Source organism: Tachypleus tridentatus, chromosome 1, assembly GCF_004210375.1.
Source record: "Tachypleus tridentatus isolate NWPU-2018 chromosome 1, ASM421037v1, whole genome shotgun sequence".
NCBI classification, from domain to species: Eukaryota; Metazoa; Arthropoda; class Merostomata; order Xiphosura; family Limulidae; genus Tachypleus; species Tachypleus tridentatus.
The window spans coordinates 12,312,844-12,334,581 of NC_134825.1; the positions used below are offsets into that span (position 1 = coordinate 12,312,844).

The 21,738-nt window shown below is 30.4% G+C and overlaps 1 protein-coding gene across 1 annotated transcript in view; it reads right to left on the reverse strand.

Moving 5' to 3' along the window:
- Window positions 1-6,905: 6,905 nt before the first annotated feature.
- LOC143240999 (ATP-binding cassette sub-family D member 1-like) overlaps window positions 6,906-21,738 on the reverse strand; it is a 45,499-nt gene continuing 30,666 nt past the window's right edge. Inside the window, exons 6-10 of the mRNA XM_076484432.1 lie at window positions 19,514-19,659; window positions 18,492-18,637; window positions 17,067-17,151; window positions 13,663-13,788; window positions 6,906-7,825 (exon numbers count right to left, since the gene is read on the reverse strand). Coding sequence (XP_076340547.1) covers window positions 7,525-7,825; window positions 13,663-13,788; window positions 17,067-17,151; window positions 18,492-18,637; window positions 19,514-19,659 — 804 coding nt within the window. The 3' untranslated portion in view covers window positions 6,906-7,524. The remainder of the gene's footprint in view (window positions 7,826-13,662; window positions 13,789-17,066; window positions 17,152-18,491; window positions 18,638-19,513; window positions 19,660-21,738) is intronic.

Below are 21,738 nucleotides of genomic sequence, written 5' to 3' on the forward strand. Positions count from 1 at the left end.
ACACTCATGTATTACATAATAACTAGTACCAATTTAATGTTTTTAGATTTCATAAAATTTAAATTTAAATATTTATATGAGCAACTATTTTCATGTTTATTACCAGTTTAGAGATGTCGAGCAGTTTTCATTACTGTACATCTTTTGTTTATATGGACCATGGACTTCACACATTTTATTATTGGTAGAAACAGTTTTTTACCATAATAATTTGTATCATTTGATGAAACACACTAAAATTGCTGAATAAAACAAAACTTTAAAATGTTTTGTTATATTTTATTACTTAGTAAACCATAAAATCATTTAAATAAAAACTGGAGTTAACTTGTTTATTATTATTACTAGTTTAATCCTTGAACTTGGTAGACATGCAATTTTTCATACAATCATATATGTAACATACTGGCTTACCAATGGCAGCAACTTACAATTGAAATATACTAATACTGATATGATAGAAGCCTACAAGGAAAAATCACCAATAACAATTAGCAAGAGAATCATATTATTACAGTTATAATATGAACTAAACTTCTTAACTGAACAAATGTCAGCCCAAGTTATTTTTCCCAGACTAATAATAACACACCATGCCTTTAACACATCACTAACCTTTGCTAATTCATCAATAAATAATTTATACACATGCCGTGAATTGTAAATGTAACTTTTCCATGCTAAAAATTCAGCTCAAAAGCAATGGCAAAGTTTGTCTGAAAAATTAATAATTTGGTTAAATAGTTACATAATACTTAAAACTGGTGAAACAATAACATTGAATGTTATTAGAAACACATATTAAAATCAAAATATTTACAAGTAGTGCTATAGGGACTTACAAGCACTAACAGCCATTCCAGTTAAAACAGATGATTCAAAATAACAGCTCATGCTTGTGGAAACATTCAACACTGTCAGATTTCAACTGGTATCTTAAAATTTTAAATTATTTTGGTAATCTATTTCTGAGTTCTAACTTTTTTTGATAAAAACTAAAAAAAATATTCAATGTTTTAATTTAGATGTTTCCTAGAGGGAGCTAATGATGTAATCATCTAGAAATTTTCTTCAAATAAAGAGAAATAAGAATAGCAGGTAAACATGAATCGTCACTATTGAGTGGGTTCAGTTACTAAAGTTCTCAGTGAGTGATCTATTAGTGAGGAAACTATGTAACTTTGTGAGTTTGTTATACTTACCACTGGTCTTAGAATTTCTATTGAAATGTTGCTTTCTGCCCTAGGCCTACAACTTGGGTTAAAGTGATAGTAGTATTCAACAGTTGTTAAGAAAAATTAACTAATTTGGTATCATTACATGGACTGAGGTTGTAACTGTTCTTAACAAATAATCTAAAGCAGTGGTTCTCAACCTCTTTCATTGTTTTACTCACTGAGACTCTCCAGGGTATTACTGTGAGCCCTATAATAATTTTTGTAATGGTGAACTTTGCGTAAAGGTAGAATAAAACAAAACTATATAAAGATCCTAATTTATTGAAAATGTTACAAATAAATGGCCTTGATAAATGCTACAAGTGCTAAACAAATGTAAAATCCATGGAATTACTGAACATCATACAAAACCTACTTATTCACTCAGTGTGAGGGTTGATATAATGAGAAAATATACTAAATACGATGGAAACTTTGATATTTAAATTTTAAGTTTGATGTATTAATATTACATAGTTAAAAAAATTTAGGCAATTCCAAACGTTGTAATATATGAAAATTTTTACTCAAAATTAGACAGGTGGCTGCACAACAAGCATCTCGACGTGGTTCAACTGCCGAACTTCAGAGTGTTTCTCATTGGTGGGCAGTTACAGGCACTTGCCACAAAAATTACAAACTGCTCCGTGATTTCCCCAATAATTACCAAACCTTCCGTGACCCCCCGAGAAACTTCAAACAACCCCCCAAGGGTCACGACCCCTAGGTTAAGAACCACTGAAATTATTCTAAAGGAACCTGTCAATAACAAAATAAATTGCAGTAATAACAATGACTTGGGAATGTAAACACATCACAATGGAATATTAAATGTCACATGCACTTGTTTACTTAATTTATACAACTAAATAGTTTTATATTAATCAGAAAATAAATCATGAAGTCATTAAATATAAACATTAAAGAGTACTGAGAACTGACAGAACTATTTTTAAAAGGTATTAAATAACAATAAGTAAACTAAGGCTGCTACTTTGTTCTTGCTGTAAGAAATAATCACCTCCATAAGACACAATCTAACACACTAAGAAGCACATGATAGTTCTTTATCTTGCAGATGGTTGTAAGCAACAAGTGTGCTTCATACAAAGATTTATTTAAAATCATTTGTATGTTATTAAAACAACAGCTTGAATTTCTGAAGTAAGAGAATTACAAAATGTATAAAGTTAATATTTCAGGAACCTGACTCAACACTGATACAATTTCCAAACATTTAGTACCTTTAAATAATATCTTATTACAGTTCTTAGAAAATTTACACCAGCTGGCACTTCCTGAACTTATGAGAACAAATGGTTTACATAAAACTTGTGTCTAACTGGAAAAACTTTTTACATCAAACCTAACATTAATCAACTAAAAATGTATTATGTTCATCGATGCTTGAATGCAGCTATATGAAAGGTAGTTTTCTTAGAAAGTTCTTGCAACCAATTTTATCAAATACCTAAGTTTAAAATTGATTCTACAGGAAAACCCATCAATCTTTCTGAAGAAATCTAGTCTTTCTAATGTAATAATTGTTTGGCACAACAATGTTTTCTATGATGTGACTTTACAAAACATTATTATCACTATTTGAATAATGTTACAGTATATAATTTAAACTGCTGGTTGCCATGTTTCTATATTATACATCACTTTTAAGATTTTAAGAGTTCAAAATTAAAAGTACATTTCAGAAAAGTAGCAAAAGAGAACATGCAATGCATATTGCCTATAAATTTCAAAATACCTATACTTGTTATATTGCTAGAATGTTAGGTATTTATTAATTTAAAAATTATTTGAAAACAACATTTTTTAACTGGATAAATAACAGACTTCTGTCACACACATACATGACCAATAACACTGCCATAAAAGGACAAATTCCAGTGCTGACATTACTTTGAAAAACTAAGAAAGTTATATATATAATTAAAAACAATCACAAACTGCATAATGAAGTTATATTTATATTATATATATTTAGTTCCTTCAATATTTTATTTTTACAACTTCTTGAGAAGCATCCTGCTACACATACTCCCTATTGTCAACAATACCTCATCTTGCTACACATACTCCCTATTGTCAACGATACCTTATCCTGCTACACATACTCCCTATTGTCAACAAACCTCATCCTGCTACACATACTCCCTATTGTCAACAAACCTCATCCTGCTACACATACTCCCTATTGTCAACAAACCTCATCCTGTCCAACAAACCTCATCCTGCTACACATACTCCCTATTGTCCACAAACCTCATCCTGCTACACATACTCCCTATTGTCAACAAACCTCATCCTGCTACACATACTCCCTATTGTCCACAATACCTTATCCTCAGTGATGTCGAGAAAACCACTTGTAGAGAAATATATATTTAAAACGGCTTGTTTGGGTTGAGAAAATATTTTCATAGTATTATCTTGGATTGGAATTATATTTAACGTACCAAAATATATACTAGGACATTTTAAATATTTAATGGAATTTAATTAAGAAGCTGTACAGTTAATGAATGAACCCTAAATAACGATTAAATATTGGTTCAGCTTAAATTTCACCGCCTCCTGGTGAAAAAATGATTAATTAAAAAAATTAACTTTTAAAGTTTGTTTTTGTTTTTTGGAATTTCGCACAAAGCTACACAAGGGCTGTCTGCGCTAGCCATCCCTAATTTAGCAGTGTAAGACTAGAGGAAAGGCAGCTAGTCATCACCACCCACTGCCAACTCTTGGGCTACTCTTTTACCAACGAATAGTGGGATTGACCGTCACATTATAACGCCCCCACAGCTGAAAGGGCGAGCATGTTTGGTGCGACGGGTATTCGAACCCGCGATCCTCGGATTACAAGTCGAACGCCTTAACTCACTTGGCCATGCCAGGCCAACTTTTAAAGAATGTTTGTCTTGTTGCATCCGATATTGTACTATCAAGTATTAATAGAGAAAATTTGAATCATAATTTTAAACGTTACTGGATAAAAGTATTGCCCAGGTTAAATAATAGTTTCATCTCTAAAAAAGTAATAAAAAATTGCAAAAATTAAACATGACGTAGGGATAGTAATGCTAAAAATTACAATAACAAGGTGGGAATGAATACACAAAACCATATATCGTACAAACACCACGAAATAACCATTTTGTTTTTCTCGCCCATTCCTACATATTAAACACTACTGTGTTAGAGATAATAATTGGTTGCAGCGTAAGGAAAATATTGAAAAATCTTTAAATTCTGAGAAGAGTTAGCACACAAGATAACATACAAAAGTTGTAATAGTTTTCAAACGAGACCAAAAACATGAGCGCTTTAGAATGTTTAACTGTTCTTCTTTATGAGAATAAAAAGTTGTGTTTAATGAATGCAATGAAATATGTATGCATTGATGTTAACGTTATACAAACCGAGTGTGCCAAACCAACAGCAGATACAAAACTAGAAATTATATTTGGTTTACAAAAAGTGTGTTTACACACTTAGGTGGTCTGCCTTCAATGATTATAAATACCAGAAAAAGGAAAACACAATTACTAATCACAACCAGAACATGGCACAGACAACTGAGACATTTTCTTTTAATTACACTTCAGAAACTTGGGGTTGTCGTATTTTAAGGTTGTCAAATGCACATTTCAGTTGGATCTTACTTTCTTGTAGAATGAAAAGGTAAGTCAAGCAAGCACAACACAATGTAAAGCTTTTTCAATAATTAACCAACACAATTTCTCATAAAAACTCCAGACAATAGAAAATGTATTATGAAATAAATTACCCACATAAACAGTTTTAACTGTTAAATTCAAGTGACTCTGACACATACCTCTCACAAGAAATCAAACTTAATATTGAAATAAAAACTGAACTTTTGTTTAAGGAATTCAAGCATTATAAGTACATCACAGTTCTATGGTTTACCAAAAGACCACAAGGAAGACATGCCATCTGACAATAGCATCCATCTGTTGACCAGCATCAGTTTTACTACTATCTTACATTCCAACACAACAAAGTACAAATGATTTTTCGAGTTAGAAAAGGTACCAATCCAGCAAAACTTTCAGTCTAAATGTAATCACTCTCTATTCATTAATATCTGTAAATTAAGGTTTCTCAACAATAGTAAATACCAGAGAAAACCCCAAAAAGACCTGAATATGTTTTTGATATTTCTCTGAGAAATTTAGAATGATGTATTCACTATGTTCTGATTAATAGTTATTACAAGTTCAACAAAAACTTTGCTATGGAAAATAGAATTACAATAGATTTAGTAACAATAAACATTAAAACAAAAGGTGCTCTAATTTCATGATTCTAAAAGGAAGATGAAATATTTATGTTGTGATTAAGGTGTACACGAGATATCTTCGACCTTCCATCATCCATAAATAAGAAACATTTCACAATATTTGAACAGCTAACAAACAAATATAATTTTTTTATACTAAAGCATTCAGTTTTCTAGAAGTATTTCTTGATTATCTATGATGTAAGGTTATAATAAGTGTACTAAAATCTCTTATCTGGATTGGTATTACTACACTCAGATTCACATCACCCTACTAAATATAATAAAACTATCATAACACAGGCCAACAAAATTGACTGAATTTTACATTCTAATGAAAGCAAACTCTAGGGGCTGACAGACATGCAACATGTGCTCATACTGAATGATCAGAAAGAGAGTTTTATCTCTGATTCATTCAACCATTCCTCAAAGGGAGTTAAGAGAGGAACATTACTGAATGCAAGGATGCCACACATAACTGTACAATTTGGACTACACTATCCATTAGTGACAGACTTAAAAACAACTTACATTCAGTGATATGGTGGGTACGGTGTCATCATTTGTACAAAAACCAGGAATAAATATTAATAAATTTCACATTCAATCCAGTTAATGCTTACAAGAAACTTTATGCTTTTACATTGGAGAAACATTTTATACATTACACAATAGATTTATTAAACAAGGACAAGACTTAAGTGAACTAAACAAAGGTGCCAGTGCCATAGTATAGTAGTTCCCAAAGTCTTAGTCTGAGGCTTCCTTGATGTAAAAGGTTTGAGCCCCTAAAACACAAAAATGCCTTTAAAATACTCTACACACACACTACTTTAACTTGCTGTAGTAAAAACAATAATGCCTCCTTTGAACATACTGTATTATTTAATTATTTCAACATAACTTTTATCACATTATTCTTTATTTACAATTGAAATTGATTCAAAATCTCTGTTTTCAGCTCATTTTTTTGCAGTTACCCAGAAAAAATTTAATGACCCCCACTTTCCGAAACATTGCCATAGTGGACCACCACATAAAAAAAAAACATGGTAGAGTGGCATGTGATTACCCTTTAAAAATAGATATGATACTGATTTTCTTGCTTACAAATAGATATGTTTTGAAATTTAAGACAAATTACTCACAACATGGGATAGGGTAAATTAGTGTAGTTATTTCTTTCCCATCTACTTCCACTTTTTACATTTTTCTTAAATATAAAATATAATGATTTTATTTTCATAATCACTTTTTTATACCAATATTCAAATGATTTTCACTAAGATTTCAAGCTACATAGTAACATTCATATGATCAAACATTAGTGCTACTGTGCATCTTTATTTTAATGTAAATTATCTTATCCATATAGTCTTGTTCTGTACTCTCCCATTGGTCTATATAACAAATTTAAAAGTTTGTTTGTGTGTAACAGGATCATTCAGAAAAAAATGTAAAACAAATCTTGGTGAGAAATAAGTATATTTTTCAGGAGTTTGTGATTCTTTTTTCTCCATATAAAATGTCTTAAGTTACTTCAGTCAGCACTGGATACTGTAAAATCATAGCATTCACAAAAATAATGAAGTTTGATATTGTTAGGCAATTATATATAGTGGTATAGCTATTAAAAGGAGAAAACCACTGCCAAAAAAGTGAACAAAAACATTACCTAATATTTTATTAAAGCTTATCCACAATTAAAATTATGCATCCCTTACACTGGTGTGTAACCAAAGACAAATTAAATTCACACAATAATTCATATTTTGCTTAACTAACAAACACAACCAAAATCATGCAACCACTAAAATTAAACCATCTTTGATAATGGATTACAGCTGCACATCATGAATTAACAACATTAGCTCAAATGTAATATTTTTCTTCTAAAATGAGTATTCATTAAACCTAGCATGACAAGAAGCTATCTTAAATCTTTAAATAAATCTATTTGGTTTAACTTATTTCATTTTACTAGTCTTGTTAATCAGATAGGGAATCTTTACTAGTATCAACCCCAACTTTATTAACACTTAGGGTAATGCCTTGCAGAACTGCTTGTATTCCACTATTACTGTCCACAGGAGAACGCTGAAGAACCACCGAGTCTTCTCCCAGGAGTGTACAGAGTTCCTGAAGTCTGCCTTCCATCTGTGGTACTCCTGTTAACTGGGCTTCTAACCTTTCTTTTTCTTCTCGTAATGACAAACGAGTGTTAGTGTCAAGTGGCTCTAAACGCCAATTTCCTTCTCCGTCAAACTGGAGAAGATGGGTGTGGAATTGCCTAAAAATGCATGCAACACAAACAATTTCAGAATGTAATTATTATTGGATAATATATACAAGTTGATGGTCTGAAGCTAAATAAAACAGTCTGATGTAAAGAAAAGAATGTACTAATACAAACATTTACACTCATGGTAAAATCAGAAACTTGTATACAAGTTCTTTAAATGCAGTTCTATACAGCTTATAATAGTTGACATTTTTTATATAATGCATAAACTATAAACCAACAGATTCTCCTTATTGGAAAGATTCACATATACATTTCATGAAGTTGATGACAGTAAAACAAAAGAAATACAGTTTTAATCACACATAAAGACTTCCTTTTTTTTAAACGTTTATTTCTTCACTTGTTTCTTTCTTAATGCAGTATTTTAATAGACACAGGAAGGTTGTATTTATAACCAAGTACTAAATACAATGAGGTTCCACCTATAATATTTATCGTTTATCTATTATTTGCTGGTAATTCCTGCTTCACCTTGTAATTATGCTTTTCAAAGCAACATCAAATTTTTTATAGAAAGCAAACATTGTTTACACTAAAATTATGATTTTCTTTGTAATTAGGACTAGTTATTAATACTTATAAAAGCAGATACTCCATTTGAAACTAGTGAACTTCAGTGAAACTAGATGACACCACAGTTTTGTTTTCTGTGTTATCACATAAGAAAAAAGGAACCAGGTATTCAAACATTTTGCTATGACATTCCCAGAACTTGTGATTCATCCATTATATGGATATTATTATAAAAAGAAATACTGTATAGCATTATAAGGTTCTGATAATCTACTGCAGAGATAGTTAAAATACCATTTTGATTAACACTCCAACGCAGGGCTACTGTTTGCCTGATAAACCACACAGTAGGGAGTCCAAACTAGTGAAATATACTGTTCTTACGTTATTAATTGTAAAAGTTAAAACCAACTTTTCCATCACTTTAGTGCCCTTGCTGCAATATATATTTTTTGGACATAATTTCATTAATATATCATGAGGTCCACCAGTTTAAGATTTAAGTTAGTATTAAATTCATATACTAATCTAATGATGTAAAATAATCTTTATAAACAAATAAATTTATAAGAAAATTAATCATAAAAACATACATTAGACAATCTAATCAACACTAAAGAAATTAACATCACATAAAATATACAACATACATAAACACAAGCTGTTTACTTCATGTACTGCTGTAGATTTAATGTTCCTTGAATACGTTTCACGAACTTTACAGAGTGCTCCTTAATATCTTTTTTGGACCAACGAAAGCCAATTATATAATGCTGACAGGATGTAATTTTAGAGTATCCTGACATCTAGGACAAATTACAGAGTAACATCATCACATGCAAACAGTTGTGTGGTCATTTGCATCTTAAATAATATATATGCATACATTAATTAAGAGACGAGAACAGTTTCCAAACAAAAAATATTACTGTGCTCTTAATTTAACCCTTTTACTACTACTACTTTGCAAAAACAGTTGCTAGAAACAAATGTGCAAGGAGTGCCAAAAGAGTTAAAAGTAACCTTTTCCTCATAGGCAAAATTTATTTATTTTTTATTAAATTTTAGTTTTATTAGATTAAGCACTAGCTATCATGTTTCATGTTCTTTCAAGTGCCCTTTCCTTCTCTAGTACGTGTGTACAAGTAACCACAATTTTTAGTTTATTTAGAGATAAAAACATGTATCATCTGGAACTTTAACTTCTGGGTGTAACCTTAAAAAGAAAAGAAAAAAAATAACTATTTTAACAAGTCTTAGTTCAGACAAATAATCCAATTTAACAATAATTTTTATGAACAGGACATTTCAGGAACAGATTTTTAGATTTTTTTTACACACAACTTAAAACTGTAGATTCCTCCTTAGAACATACAATGCTTTCAGAATTTTAAATCCTGTTGAACAGTTACCTGAGGATATCGAATATCTACCTTTTAATTCAATGTACTTAAACACATCTGAATATTTTAACTGAAAACATTAACTACTGATGTAACAATAACATTCCCTTTTTTGGATGTTAATTATTTAACCAAATGTTGCCTTTGTTAGATGTCATCTACTGAATATCTTCACAGCTTATCATGAGTTCAATATTTCATATAGAAGAAGAAAAAACCACCTACTTTCCTAAAACTGTAAATGCAAGACTAGACTATTTTATGTAATGAGTAATCAAAGTATGTTTGATAAGCTCTAATGTAATAAAATCTCCCTTCATATTAACCCTTTTGCAACAGGCTCTGAATAATACACACACATTCATCTACACATTTGCACCTGTTGAGTATTTGCACTATAACTTTTGATAATACACTTGTATCTTCATAAAATCTGATAGACTTTTAGTAAATATTACATGTTTTTTTGTATGCATAAAATCAGTTTTTTTAATGAAATATTTTTAATAAAGATTTGTTTGTGGAAATAAAGAGTGTTTCTTTACTTGTCTGATGGTTTCATGTATTGCTCACAAAGCTACTTTTTCATTCCAAAAATTTCAAATATTGTGTAATCTCTAAAACCTCCTAAGTTCATTTCAAATGTTTATTTTAAGTATGACGATATATTTTGTTATTTTCTGTACCCTAATTACTGAGGGGTCTGTCACTTGCCCAATAACTTAACAATAATAAAAAATTAGGAAATAGATATACATTATTTGTTTTTTTTTCATGCTAAAATGACTACATATTATAACAAAAATATACAGATGCTTAGTGTAAGTTGCTTAAGTTCCATAATGCTTCATATTTATTATTTTTCTTTATACTGACCTTCCAGTCATGCTGAACCAACATTACATACCTTACACTGACACGGTAGAAGTGCACTCGTGTTACATGTCCAGTAACATGTAATTGCACTTTAGTCTCTCCTGTCTTGGTCATGTTTTACTAAACTAGTATTTTGTAATGTACAGTTACATTTCAATTATTATACATTATATATATGTATATAGATTATCACTATTTAGAAATAAACTATGATTTTTTTTTCTTAATAATACAAAACAAATTAAGAAGAAATATACACAATTATCTCTTCCAGCTATGACCTTTGAACTCAGTTGTTGCTAGACATAGGTTGCTAAGCCTTTTAAAATATTGCAGATGATGGACACCAAACAAAATTTGATTTTAGGTTTTTTTTTTATATATATACAGTTGAATAACCAAAAAATCATAAATAACTACACTGATACCATAAAATTCCACTATAATTTATTAAGTTTAGCAACTAAGATGTACTTCAGTTTAAAAAAATACAAAACTTCAAGCAGACTAAGGACACAACCTACCTTCTTGGACGTTTTACAGCATAAAATGACTGAGAAAACCCCTGTGGGGACGTTCAAAGGTATCAACTGATTATTCAAATCATATATTGAAGTAAATGTATACAAGGGACCACTTCCAAAAAAACATAGAAAGAGGTAAAGAGGGCCACTGCATTTAATTCAGTACATAAGCCATATCTCAGCAAAGAAAAAAGATACAAATTTCTTATATTATATTCCAGCTTGTTAATATCAGTAATTTGAGTTCCTAATTTGTCCAAAAGTATAGACTTAGTATTTTAACATCACAGACATCAGTTTTAAACAGTGTTGGATTAAACATACCTCATGACTCACTAAAATCTGTATTTAGGTATGTTCTTTTAATATTTACTTTTAAGTTAAGAAATTAACTCATACATAATATTAAAGTTTGAATTATAACATACAATTTGATTCTACACTTACTGACTTCAATTCATAAAATAGTAGTTCAATGAAATTTTGAATGCAAGTCAACAAATGCAATGACATGGCCTTTAACCCCTGACCCTTCATGAAAGCATTAAATACATTTTTCTTTTTATCATACATATAATAACAACAACCTAATACAAAAAACTGAAAACTTCTTTGCCCTAATAGAGGTGATGCTTTAACTTTGGTTATCTGAATCTTCATTCACTTGAATTCTACATTAAAAAAACTGAATTTGTTATAAGCTTTCTTACCATGACTTAATGCTATTTCTATTTGTAATGTTTCTCACAATTCAGTTATCACACAAGTATTTCTGACAGAAAACATGAATGCTAAACAGTAGCTTTAATGAGTAGTGTATGTACTAAAACAAAACAAACCTTCAAGGGCACATCAAGCAGCAAATATTCATTCACTGATGATAACTCTTTTCTTAGGACTAATATCCTGAAATTACCTTATGTATATTTTTCTTATATTTAAGTTTGAAAACGTCTGGCTGGTTTAGTCTCAATGCTGCAGATGGACCCATTGCAGAGATCAAACCCTACATTTTAGTACTACGAGCCCTCATGGTTACTAGCGAGCTACTCGAAGGCAAGTTTTACAAGAAAACTTCATATTTTTAATAATTTTTTCAAAGTTTTGTTCAAAAAGTTTAATGTGGTAATCACATACAATAATAAATAAATTCCATAGAAGAAGTAAAATAATTAATTTAGCAATGACGTTGTTGGAAGTACTTTAATAATTAAAAGGATTGTTAGTTACTAAAGAACACAGATGTAATGTTATTGAGTTTTATGCACTAGCAAATGCTTTGTCATTTTAACAGTTCAGGTCTTTAATATCACCATGCAATAGCCAAGACCAATGCATGTAAAAACCTTATTAATTTGACTTTTGCACAAACCTACTTGACGGTTATTTACGCTAGCATCCTTCAATCTAAAAGTAATAGAATGGAGGGAAGGCAACTAGTTATTTTCCATCCACCATCAATTTATGGGCTACTGTAATCAAATACTGGGATTTGACTGTCACTGTTAAGACACACTCACAGCATCGAATTGCACAGCAAAGTCAGCAAAAGACTAAAGCACAGAGCCTTAGTCAGCTTATCTCATTAATTAAGTACATATGGACTTTCAGTAACAGAGTATATACAAAAATGACAACAAGGTTTCAGGTTTATATTCACCAGTGTACTTATTGTCTTTTGGTTTATTAAGAACTGAAACACAATTATTTTATAATGTCTATTTTTAGTCCATAATTGGAAATGTTTTATTTCCACATCTGCAAGTTTGTCCATAGATTCAACACTTTTTTTTACTTACAATTTTCAGTTTTGTTCAACATCAATTTTAGAATCAAAATAAAAGACAGAAATGTCATACAAATAAACATTATATAGTTAATATTACTTAGAAACTTGTACTGGTATAGGTTCATGCAAGTCAGATGAAACTAGCAAATAATTAATCTGAAACTTTAATACTATTCATAACTACTGTTAAATATTTGGTTTGTGAATGGCCTAAATTTACAGATTAGATTTCTGTGGTTCATACATAGCTATTCTTGATTTATAACAACTGACCAGAGATAGGGTAGCCAATCAACAGCAACTACTTCCATGTACATAGCTATTTTTAACTAGATATTGAGATAAACCATCATAATTATGATGCCTTGCTAACAAAAGTGTGAAATGTACACAGTCACATGTTATAACTTAAACTTTGAACTTTGTAAACCATGGTCTGGTACATGCAGTTTACTTGATAATTTGATTTCCTATACTTTATAAAAATCACTTTTAAAAATTATGAATATTCTCAGTTCTTTATTAATTTAACTTTATATTACACTCTACATGACTTTGAAATATAAGGTATTTTCTATTATATAATATGTTATTATATAAAGCTTATAATATGTTAAAGGTGGATTATTTGCTTTCATAATACATAATAATGAAAACAGGAAACTTCAAGTAAGGCTAAAATTATTACAGTAAAATATCAAAATAAATTAAACTTACCACAGAGATGGACGATGAGTGATGGTCAATAGAGAAATTCCAAAGTCCTTTGCAGCCTGATACATCTTACTTTCAACATCAATAGACACTGCACTAGTACACTCATCAAGAAGGGCAAACTGGGGTCTAAAACACAGTTTGGGAATTATTTATACTTTTGTAAATTTTTCTTCTAACAAATTTAGCTAAAAAAGCTAGTCCAACTTTGAATCATACAGGTAAGTAAAGCCCCTTCCTCCACCCCAAAATAGCCGAATTTTGACAACATTACACATTCCTCTGAATGTCACTAGTTTTAGAAAAATACCCAGTGAATTATTTCTCTCTTTAAATACACATGTACTGAATGCATGGACCTTATTTATGTAAAAGCTCCTCAAAAAGATAAAACCATAATTTAAACAAAGCATATTTTATTTTTATTCTACTGTCAAGACTAGAAATAAACATGATGCTAAAAAACAATAAATTACAAACAATCAGTTTAACACAGAGATATCATACACAATGACTCGAGCACTTTCAAAAGATGGACCTTTCTTCTTCAAGAGCAAAACAGTGATTCCCAGTTAAATACTGGAAACAAAAAAACAGCTGAAAAATCTATATGACCTCAAGAATTGTTGTATACTTTCATAAATCCCAACCACTGTCAGAGAAAGTGACTGAAAAAGAAAAACAAATGTTCTCCCAACTGGGTATATTTTCCTCTGACATAGATTTATATTAAGTATTACATACACACCTGTGGCTTCTTGCATAATCAAATAGGGCTTATACAGCAAGCTATGCAACCATCATTTTGATGGTCAGTTAGTCAGAAAAAGAAGACTCCTTTTTCCCCATTGCTTCATTATTTTATGAAGAGAATTTGATGTTCTTACATAAGATAATTTTCATTATAAATCATTGTTTGTTACTCTTTCATTGTGTCAGCATAATATACTTCCACATACAAATATGCTTACAGTGATAATACCTCATTGTACCACATCATCAAAGGATCAGTTTCATCATATTTTTCTTACTTGATGTTGCTTATTACAGAAAATAAGAATTGTTTCTAAAAAAAATTTTACTTTAGAGCATTCACAGCTCATTTATTGTGATAAAGACCTCAGATTTAGACACAATGAAAAACACTGTAAAGTGCTGGGTGTTTGAGTACAGGCAACCTCCATAATAATATACATCTTGACCTCAAGAGCACACCTTAGTTTCAAAACAATAATCCAATTCTGTCACGCTGCATGTTCTAATCTCTTTATTCAATCTTTCTTGTTCCTTGAACCTTGTTTGTCATTTGACAAACACAGGACTGTCAACTTTTCAAAGCCTGTTTTAGTGAGTATGTCAAAAAAGTAAACTTTTAGCATGTGCTAGTCTTGAAACAGTAAAAGAAACAGTCTACACCTATAGTACTAATGGTAAGGGCTCTTTTGCTGTTCTAAAAGGAAACTAGACAATTTTTCTCCACAGCTTTTACATTCCTTAAGACAGGACTGAACCAATGTCTATGTGATTTATTAAGACTGCCTTAATACCTTCTCATGAAAATTCTTTATTCGATTAAAAAAGAAATGCAATCTCATCCAATTTTTGGATCAACATGAAGCTACATTTGACCTGAATTCAGTCAGAAACCATAATGCATTACAGAAAGCTTCTAATTTGACCAAAACATGAGCTTTACTAATGTTTGAGAGCATGAGAATAAATCTTTGTATATATGTTTCATGCTCAACAGGTGAGTTGGTAGCACTGCAAACAGTACATTTTTTCCTAATAAATTACTCAGGTATAAGCTAGAGATTATTAGGTAACAAAATAAATTCAATCATTCACTGGCCCAACTTTAACCATTTCTACAAATGTTCATGGATAACAAATGAAGTCATATTCTTTGAGACTCTTAAATGTGCCATGTTAGTTGCTGTCAATGAAACATCTCACTTTTCATAATTCTTTTTAATATTTTGTTTTAAACTTTATATTTATATAACTGATATTATATTTTTCCATCCATATTTTACTTTACATGGCCTTTTCTCTCTGTCTATTGGATCCACCAGCTACCAATGATCCCACAGCCCAAGCTACTCTGTATCATCACATTATCTGCTGCAGGTGATGCTCAGTTATGTATATTTTGCTTTATAAGGAATTAAAATAAAATTAATGATAAATTACTATTTTATATAATTATTGTTTGTTGGTTTGTTTCTTTTAGAATTTTGCACAAAGCTACTCGAGGGCTATCTGTGCTAGCCATCCCTAATTTAGCAGTGTAAGACTGGAGGGAAGGCAGCTTGTCATCACCACCCACCGCAAACTCTTGGGCTACTCTTTTACCAATGAATAGTGAGATTGACCGTCACATTATAATGCCCCCACAGCTGGGAGGGCGAGCATGTTTGATGTGACAGGAATGAGAAACCCGCGACCCTCAGATTACGAGTCGCACGCCTTAACACGCTTGGCCATGCCTGGCCCTTATATAATTATTAAATTTATTTTAAATAGTTAATTACATAAATACAAGTACAGGTATGAAATAAAAATTTAACAAAAGTGTATAGGCCTGTTCTCTCTTTGAACTTCCAGACTTTATTAAAATAATCTAAGCATCTTTTTTCATATTGACATCTTTCAAATCTTTCTACCATATATATATATATATATATATATATAAATATGTTAATGACATAATACACCCAGGATTTCATTTGTACCCAGTAATGTGAAGACTGTTTTTATTAAGGCACTAAAACTCCTAAAATGAAAATAACATATTTAATGAAAACAGCCTATTTCTAAATAGTAATTTGTCATGGGCTTTCATGCTTTAGTAAGTTGATTTTGCTTGCCTAAGTTTGGGGAAGACTATACAAAATTTTCCAAAACCTTCATCCTTTATTTAGACAAACATAGATACAGTTTACATAATCTATTATAACTGCTTTAATACTCCATAAAAATATAAGTAGAACAATTTTTATGCATAAAGTATGGATATATAAATACTAAATGTACCATAGCTAACTCTAAGCAATTTTTTTACACTAATGATAAATTATTTTTTGTAATCTATGTCCTAGAAGTATCACTGAATCGCATGAAATTCACTAACATTTCACAGCTTTTGTCTGTAATATGAAATTCCCTGATGTTTTCTGAGTTAATAATACAAAAAATATAGTTCACCCACTTCTTCTGGTTTCCTTGACCCACAGAAACCATGGTAAATGTAAACAGAGGCTTACATAGCATGTGACCTATTCAAATTAATGATTGAAGTGACTGTACATAAAGATAAAAACTTAAGTGAAATAATAAAATGACATCCAAATTTCATTAAGGTATTTTAACATATTACTTAGAAAGTTATTTTTTAAACAGTTTACCTGTGATAAAACAGTCTTGCTACACCCATTCGCTGTTTCTCACCGCCTGACAAAACGTCCTTCCAATCACCGACAACATCCCAGCCTGTAACACAGATGTGACAGAAACTTAATACAAGTAGGAAGAATAGCAATGTGCTACATTAACCCTGTAATATACCAAACAAGGCAATAAAAATTACTTGTTAAGAGAAATGCATAGTATATCACTATTACCTTCACCACTCTTTGGTGGACAGAGGTTATGGTTTTACCTCTCTCTTTCTCTCTCTCTGTGTGTGTGTGTGTGTGTGTGTGTGTGTGTTTGGGTGAAAGTTGGTATGCATTTGGGCTATGACTCAAGTTAGAAGTGATCAGTTTTTGTCAAGGTCACAAAAAAAACACTGGAACCAATTTTTCAAATTTTATTTGCTCTATAACTCAAAAATGACTGGATTTCAATGACATGCACAAAATATTATTCCTTAGTGTTCTCCCAAAAATGGTCCACATCCACTGGTAATGACGGAAATATGGACACAATTTCTTATCTTTTGAGAGCCAAGTATGATCAATGTTTCATGCCAGATGTGCAAGTCCTTTAGTTGTTTTATATATTTTGTCTTGTGCTACTTTTTGACATAACACCAAACACAGACTACACTTTATCTAAAAACAAGTGTATTTCACACCATAAGTACTACGTACACACTATGCATCAAAACAAGCATCCACTACTAATTGTGGAGTTTTTGAGATTATATTTTCCAGTTTATATTTGTGAAAAAAGTGTGTAATATAATTACTGGCTAGTATGTTTACACCATATCTTATTATATTATATATTAAAGGTCTTGTTACTTAATGGTAAACGGTGTTCACTCAACAATCTGTCTTGTCAGTCATGTGGCAAATATTCATCTGCTAACTATATTGTCCATGTGCATATTACGTAATGCACACTATTTATATAGAAGAATTTGCTGTAAGTTACATAGATTTTATTAATTGAATGTAAACACTGACAGATTATGCAGTTTTCTCACTACATTCTATGTCTACTTAACCAGGTGGAAAATACACATTCTCTAACTGTGTATTTATAATGTGCATAATTTAATTATACATCTGTATTTGTCGCAAGATGTTCACGTATTATTACATGCAAACACTGATATATTATATACATAAAACGTTTTACAGCAACATATTGTGTATTTCAAAGAAGTTCAACTGATGATCAAAAGCTAATTTGCTCTAATCCAGCAGAAACTTAATCATTAGTAAAAACGTTACTTAAATGTATATTTTCCAAAAATGATAATGTAAACCACAGATTCAAAAGTTTAATTTAATTTTTTTTTTTAAATTATACATTGAAAGATTACAATTTCTATCAAATATTTTTGTGCAAATTTGTAAAATTTAACTACTTATTCAACTAACCTCCTTCTCTGATGATGATTGATTGAAGATTAACAATAGCCAAAATATCTTCCAAGTCTTCATCTGTCAGTCCTTTCATCTTCATTTCCTTCACTGTATCTGGGTATATAACCTGATCTCTCAAAGTTCCAAGTGACATGTATGGCCTGGTTTTTTTATTTAAAAGAGAAACAAGTGTTAAAACAGAAAAATACATGTATATGTATTCACTGTTTTCAAGCAAACAACAAAATATGTTTTTCGTTCAACATTCATGGATATATCTTGTTTCCTTTTTGTTACTCGTGAATTTAAAAATATTAACACATTTTTCATCTAATTATGTATATACAACATACTTAAACATCACATCATTTACAAGTGCCAAAACCAATAAACAGAAGTGATAAATGCACTACTATAATAAACATCCACTTTTATGGATATCTTGGACTCTAGTAACAATATTCCACAAATCAGATTTTTTCATGTTTCATTTAATAGGATGTATGCTGTTATTCCTATAATTATAATACAGAATATTTTAAAAGTGACTGCCTAAATAATTCTCATCTACGATTTAAACAAAAAAGGGGTTGTATGTCCACAAATTGTCCAGTTTTAAATTAAAAAAAAAAAGGAGAAATCTTCTGTCCACACAAAAAAGTAGAACATTCACTTTATCCAAACACAATAATATATTTATATGACACAGCAAAATGCCTTACTTACCAACAGTCTTGAGATTAATTTATAAACATGTCTCACTCAGTATCAGATACATTCTGTTAGCTGTACAGTCTATATTCTGGAGTGTATGCTGTCACTGGTTACCTTATCACTTAACATTATGATGAAACGTGTACATCACTGATGCATTTGAGTTTCATTGACAAATACAACTTCTGAGATCCAACAATATTCCTTCATCAATTAAGGAGACAAGTGATTTTAATCTTTAGATGTAATTGTTGTAGACAAATAATCCAAAAACCATTAAAAAAAACTATTAAAACACAAAAGGTATGCTTACTGGGACCTACCTCTGAGGTATATAAAACATCTGTCCTGTTGGTGGTCGTTCTAAGCGACCAGCATATGTTGGCCAGAGACCTCGTAGTATTCTGAATAAAGAACTTTTACCACATCCATTTGGTCCAGTAATTAACAAATGCATACCTTTAGTCATCTAAGTAAGAAATAAAAAATTCTCTTTGTCTATAGTTTAAAGCAAAATTTTTGTAGAAGAATATATTTGTAGAATTGTGACACACATTCTAATAAAATTAATTTTAAAACAGAAAATGAATCACCTACACAGCTACAATAGTATGATAAGAAAATATGCAGCTACTAAATGTGCATCCTTTGGACACAATTCTTAGAGTAATATATTAATTACATTCAAGAACATGGTTCCCAAAGTAACTATCATTCTTGTAAATAATATGTACATTTCACTGTTACTTCAATAAGATCTACAAATATTTCTAGTATTATTTATTAAACACTAAGTATATCACCATCAAACCACCTTACAATACAAGTTCAGTTAGTAGAGCCAAGGTTTAGTAATACTTGAGAATTTATCAGTCTTGTAGTTACAAATAGCACTTACAATACCCAAGAAAACATTGGGTGACACAGTACTTCTCACCTTTACTATAAAGTTTGATTACATTTAAAACTGTGATTTTCATCACTGAAATATGGTAGGTCATCAGTCATAATTTATAAAACACATTATTTATAACAAACAGATCATTTTAAGATTTTTCAAAAAACAAAACCAAGTCTAAAAATTATATTTCTTTGCAATATTTGCTCACAGACAACTTTAGAATATTATAATATATCGGAAAGTTGCTTTATACTTTTTTTACCTGAAATAGACAGAAAGCCAAGTACTGGTTTGTGATCAGATTACTGGCAGTGTTTTAACTAACATTGAGTGATATGTTTTCAAACAATGCATTTTTAATAGAAGACTAAAAACGTTTATTAGCACTGGATCAAGTATAAATTACGTCCAAAGGACCTGAATTATATGTGAAAACAACATCACAGTACAGCTTAAAATATATATAGTTCCCAATTTTTAATTTGCAGACCAAACTCACTTGTTCCTTTCTCATCATGAATGTTTTCTTCTTTTAAATCACACACACACATTTATAACGCACACATATCTGTCTATCACCTTTCTGTTAGCTTGTTATAAGTGCTGCATGTGATCCAATTTCACATTCAGTTAGAAAGAAAGTAAAGTTAAGACTAAAACTGTTAAGTTGCTAAGTGATAAACTGATCAGCCAGGATCAAAAACAAGTTTATACAATTTGTGTTACTGCTCCCCTCCACATTTGTGTTTGTTTAGATAAATTGGAAAATGATTGCAAAAATAAATAAATACTATTCTCACACCAAAGTTTTGTTTTGTAAACGTATTCTATAAAGTCGAGAAAACAATACACTGGCCTAAACGTATGCAATTCCACAGCATAAACACAATGTTGCAAACTACTATAGAATCTGTTAATACCACGTGTTGTTTTATGAACACCAGACTTTTAGAAATTTATGATGGAATAAGTTGTATAATCCATACACATAAGTACATAGGATTAAATATGGATATAAATTAAAAACAATAAAATCATAAAGTAATGCACCACAGTGGGTAGCATATGTATATTTCAGAGATAATATGTAATATTACATTTCTTCACTAGCTATAACTGCATTGGCCCAATGTAATAGGCATGGAATATGAAACTTTCCATGTAAAAATACTGCTTTAGTGCTCAATAATTTCACTAAGCAGGCCCAATCTCATCAGGTGTTCTTGGGTTAAGGACTGAAAACACTGCTAACAGCATGAGTACTCAACTGCTGACTTTAAGGTAAGGTGGTATAAATTAGCCTGTTACTCATAACTGATTATTATTATTATTATTACAGATTCTTAGCAACTCTTCAGGCTTACAAATTTAAACTTCATGGAAGTTGTTTTGCTTTTTAATAATAGATTTTTCCATAATTCAGCTATGCAGATTTTGAAAAAATATTAATTTTTTTCTATTATATAAGGACTTTTACAAATCTCGAACAAAAACTCTTAATGAGAGCAAATTATTATTTCATTTACTGTAATGAACATTTTTTATTACTACGTTTGTTATATTTGGTCTCTAAAATGATTGACAAGACTCTAGCTTTGTGATTGGTGGAAAGAAGTCTAGAGCAAGTGATTGTTAACATTTTAAGCA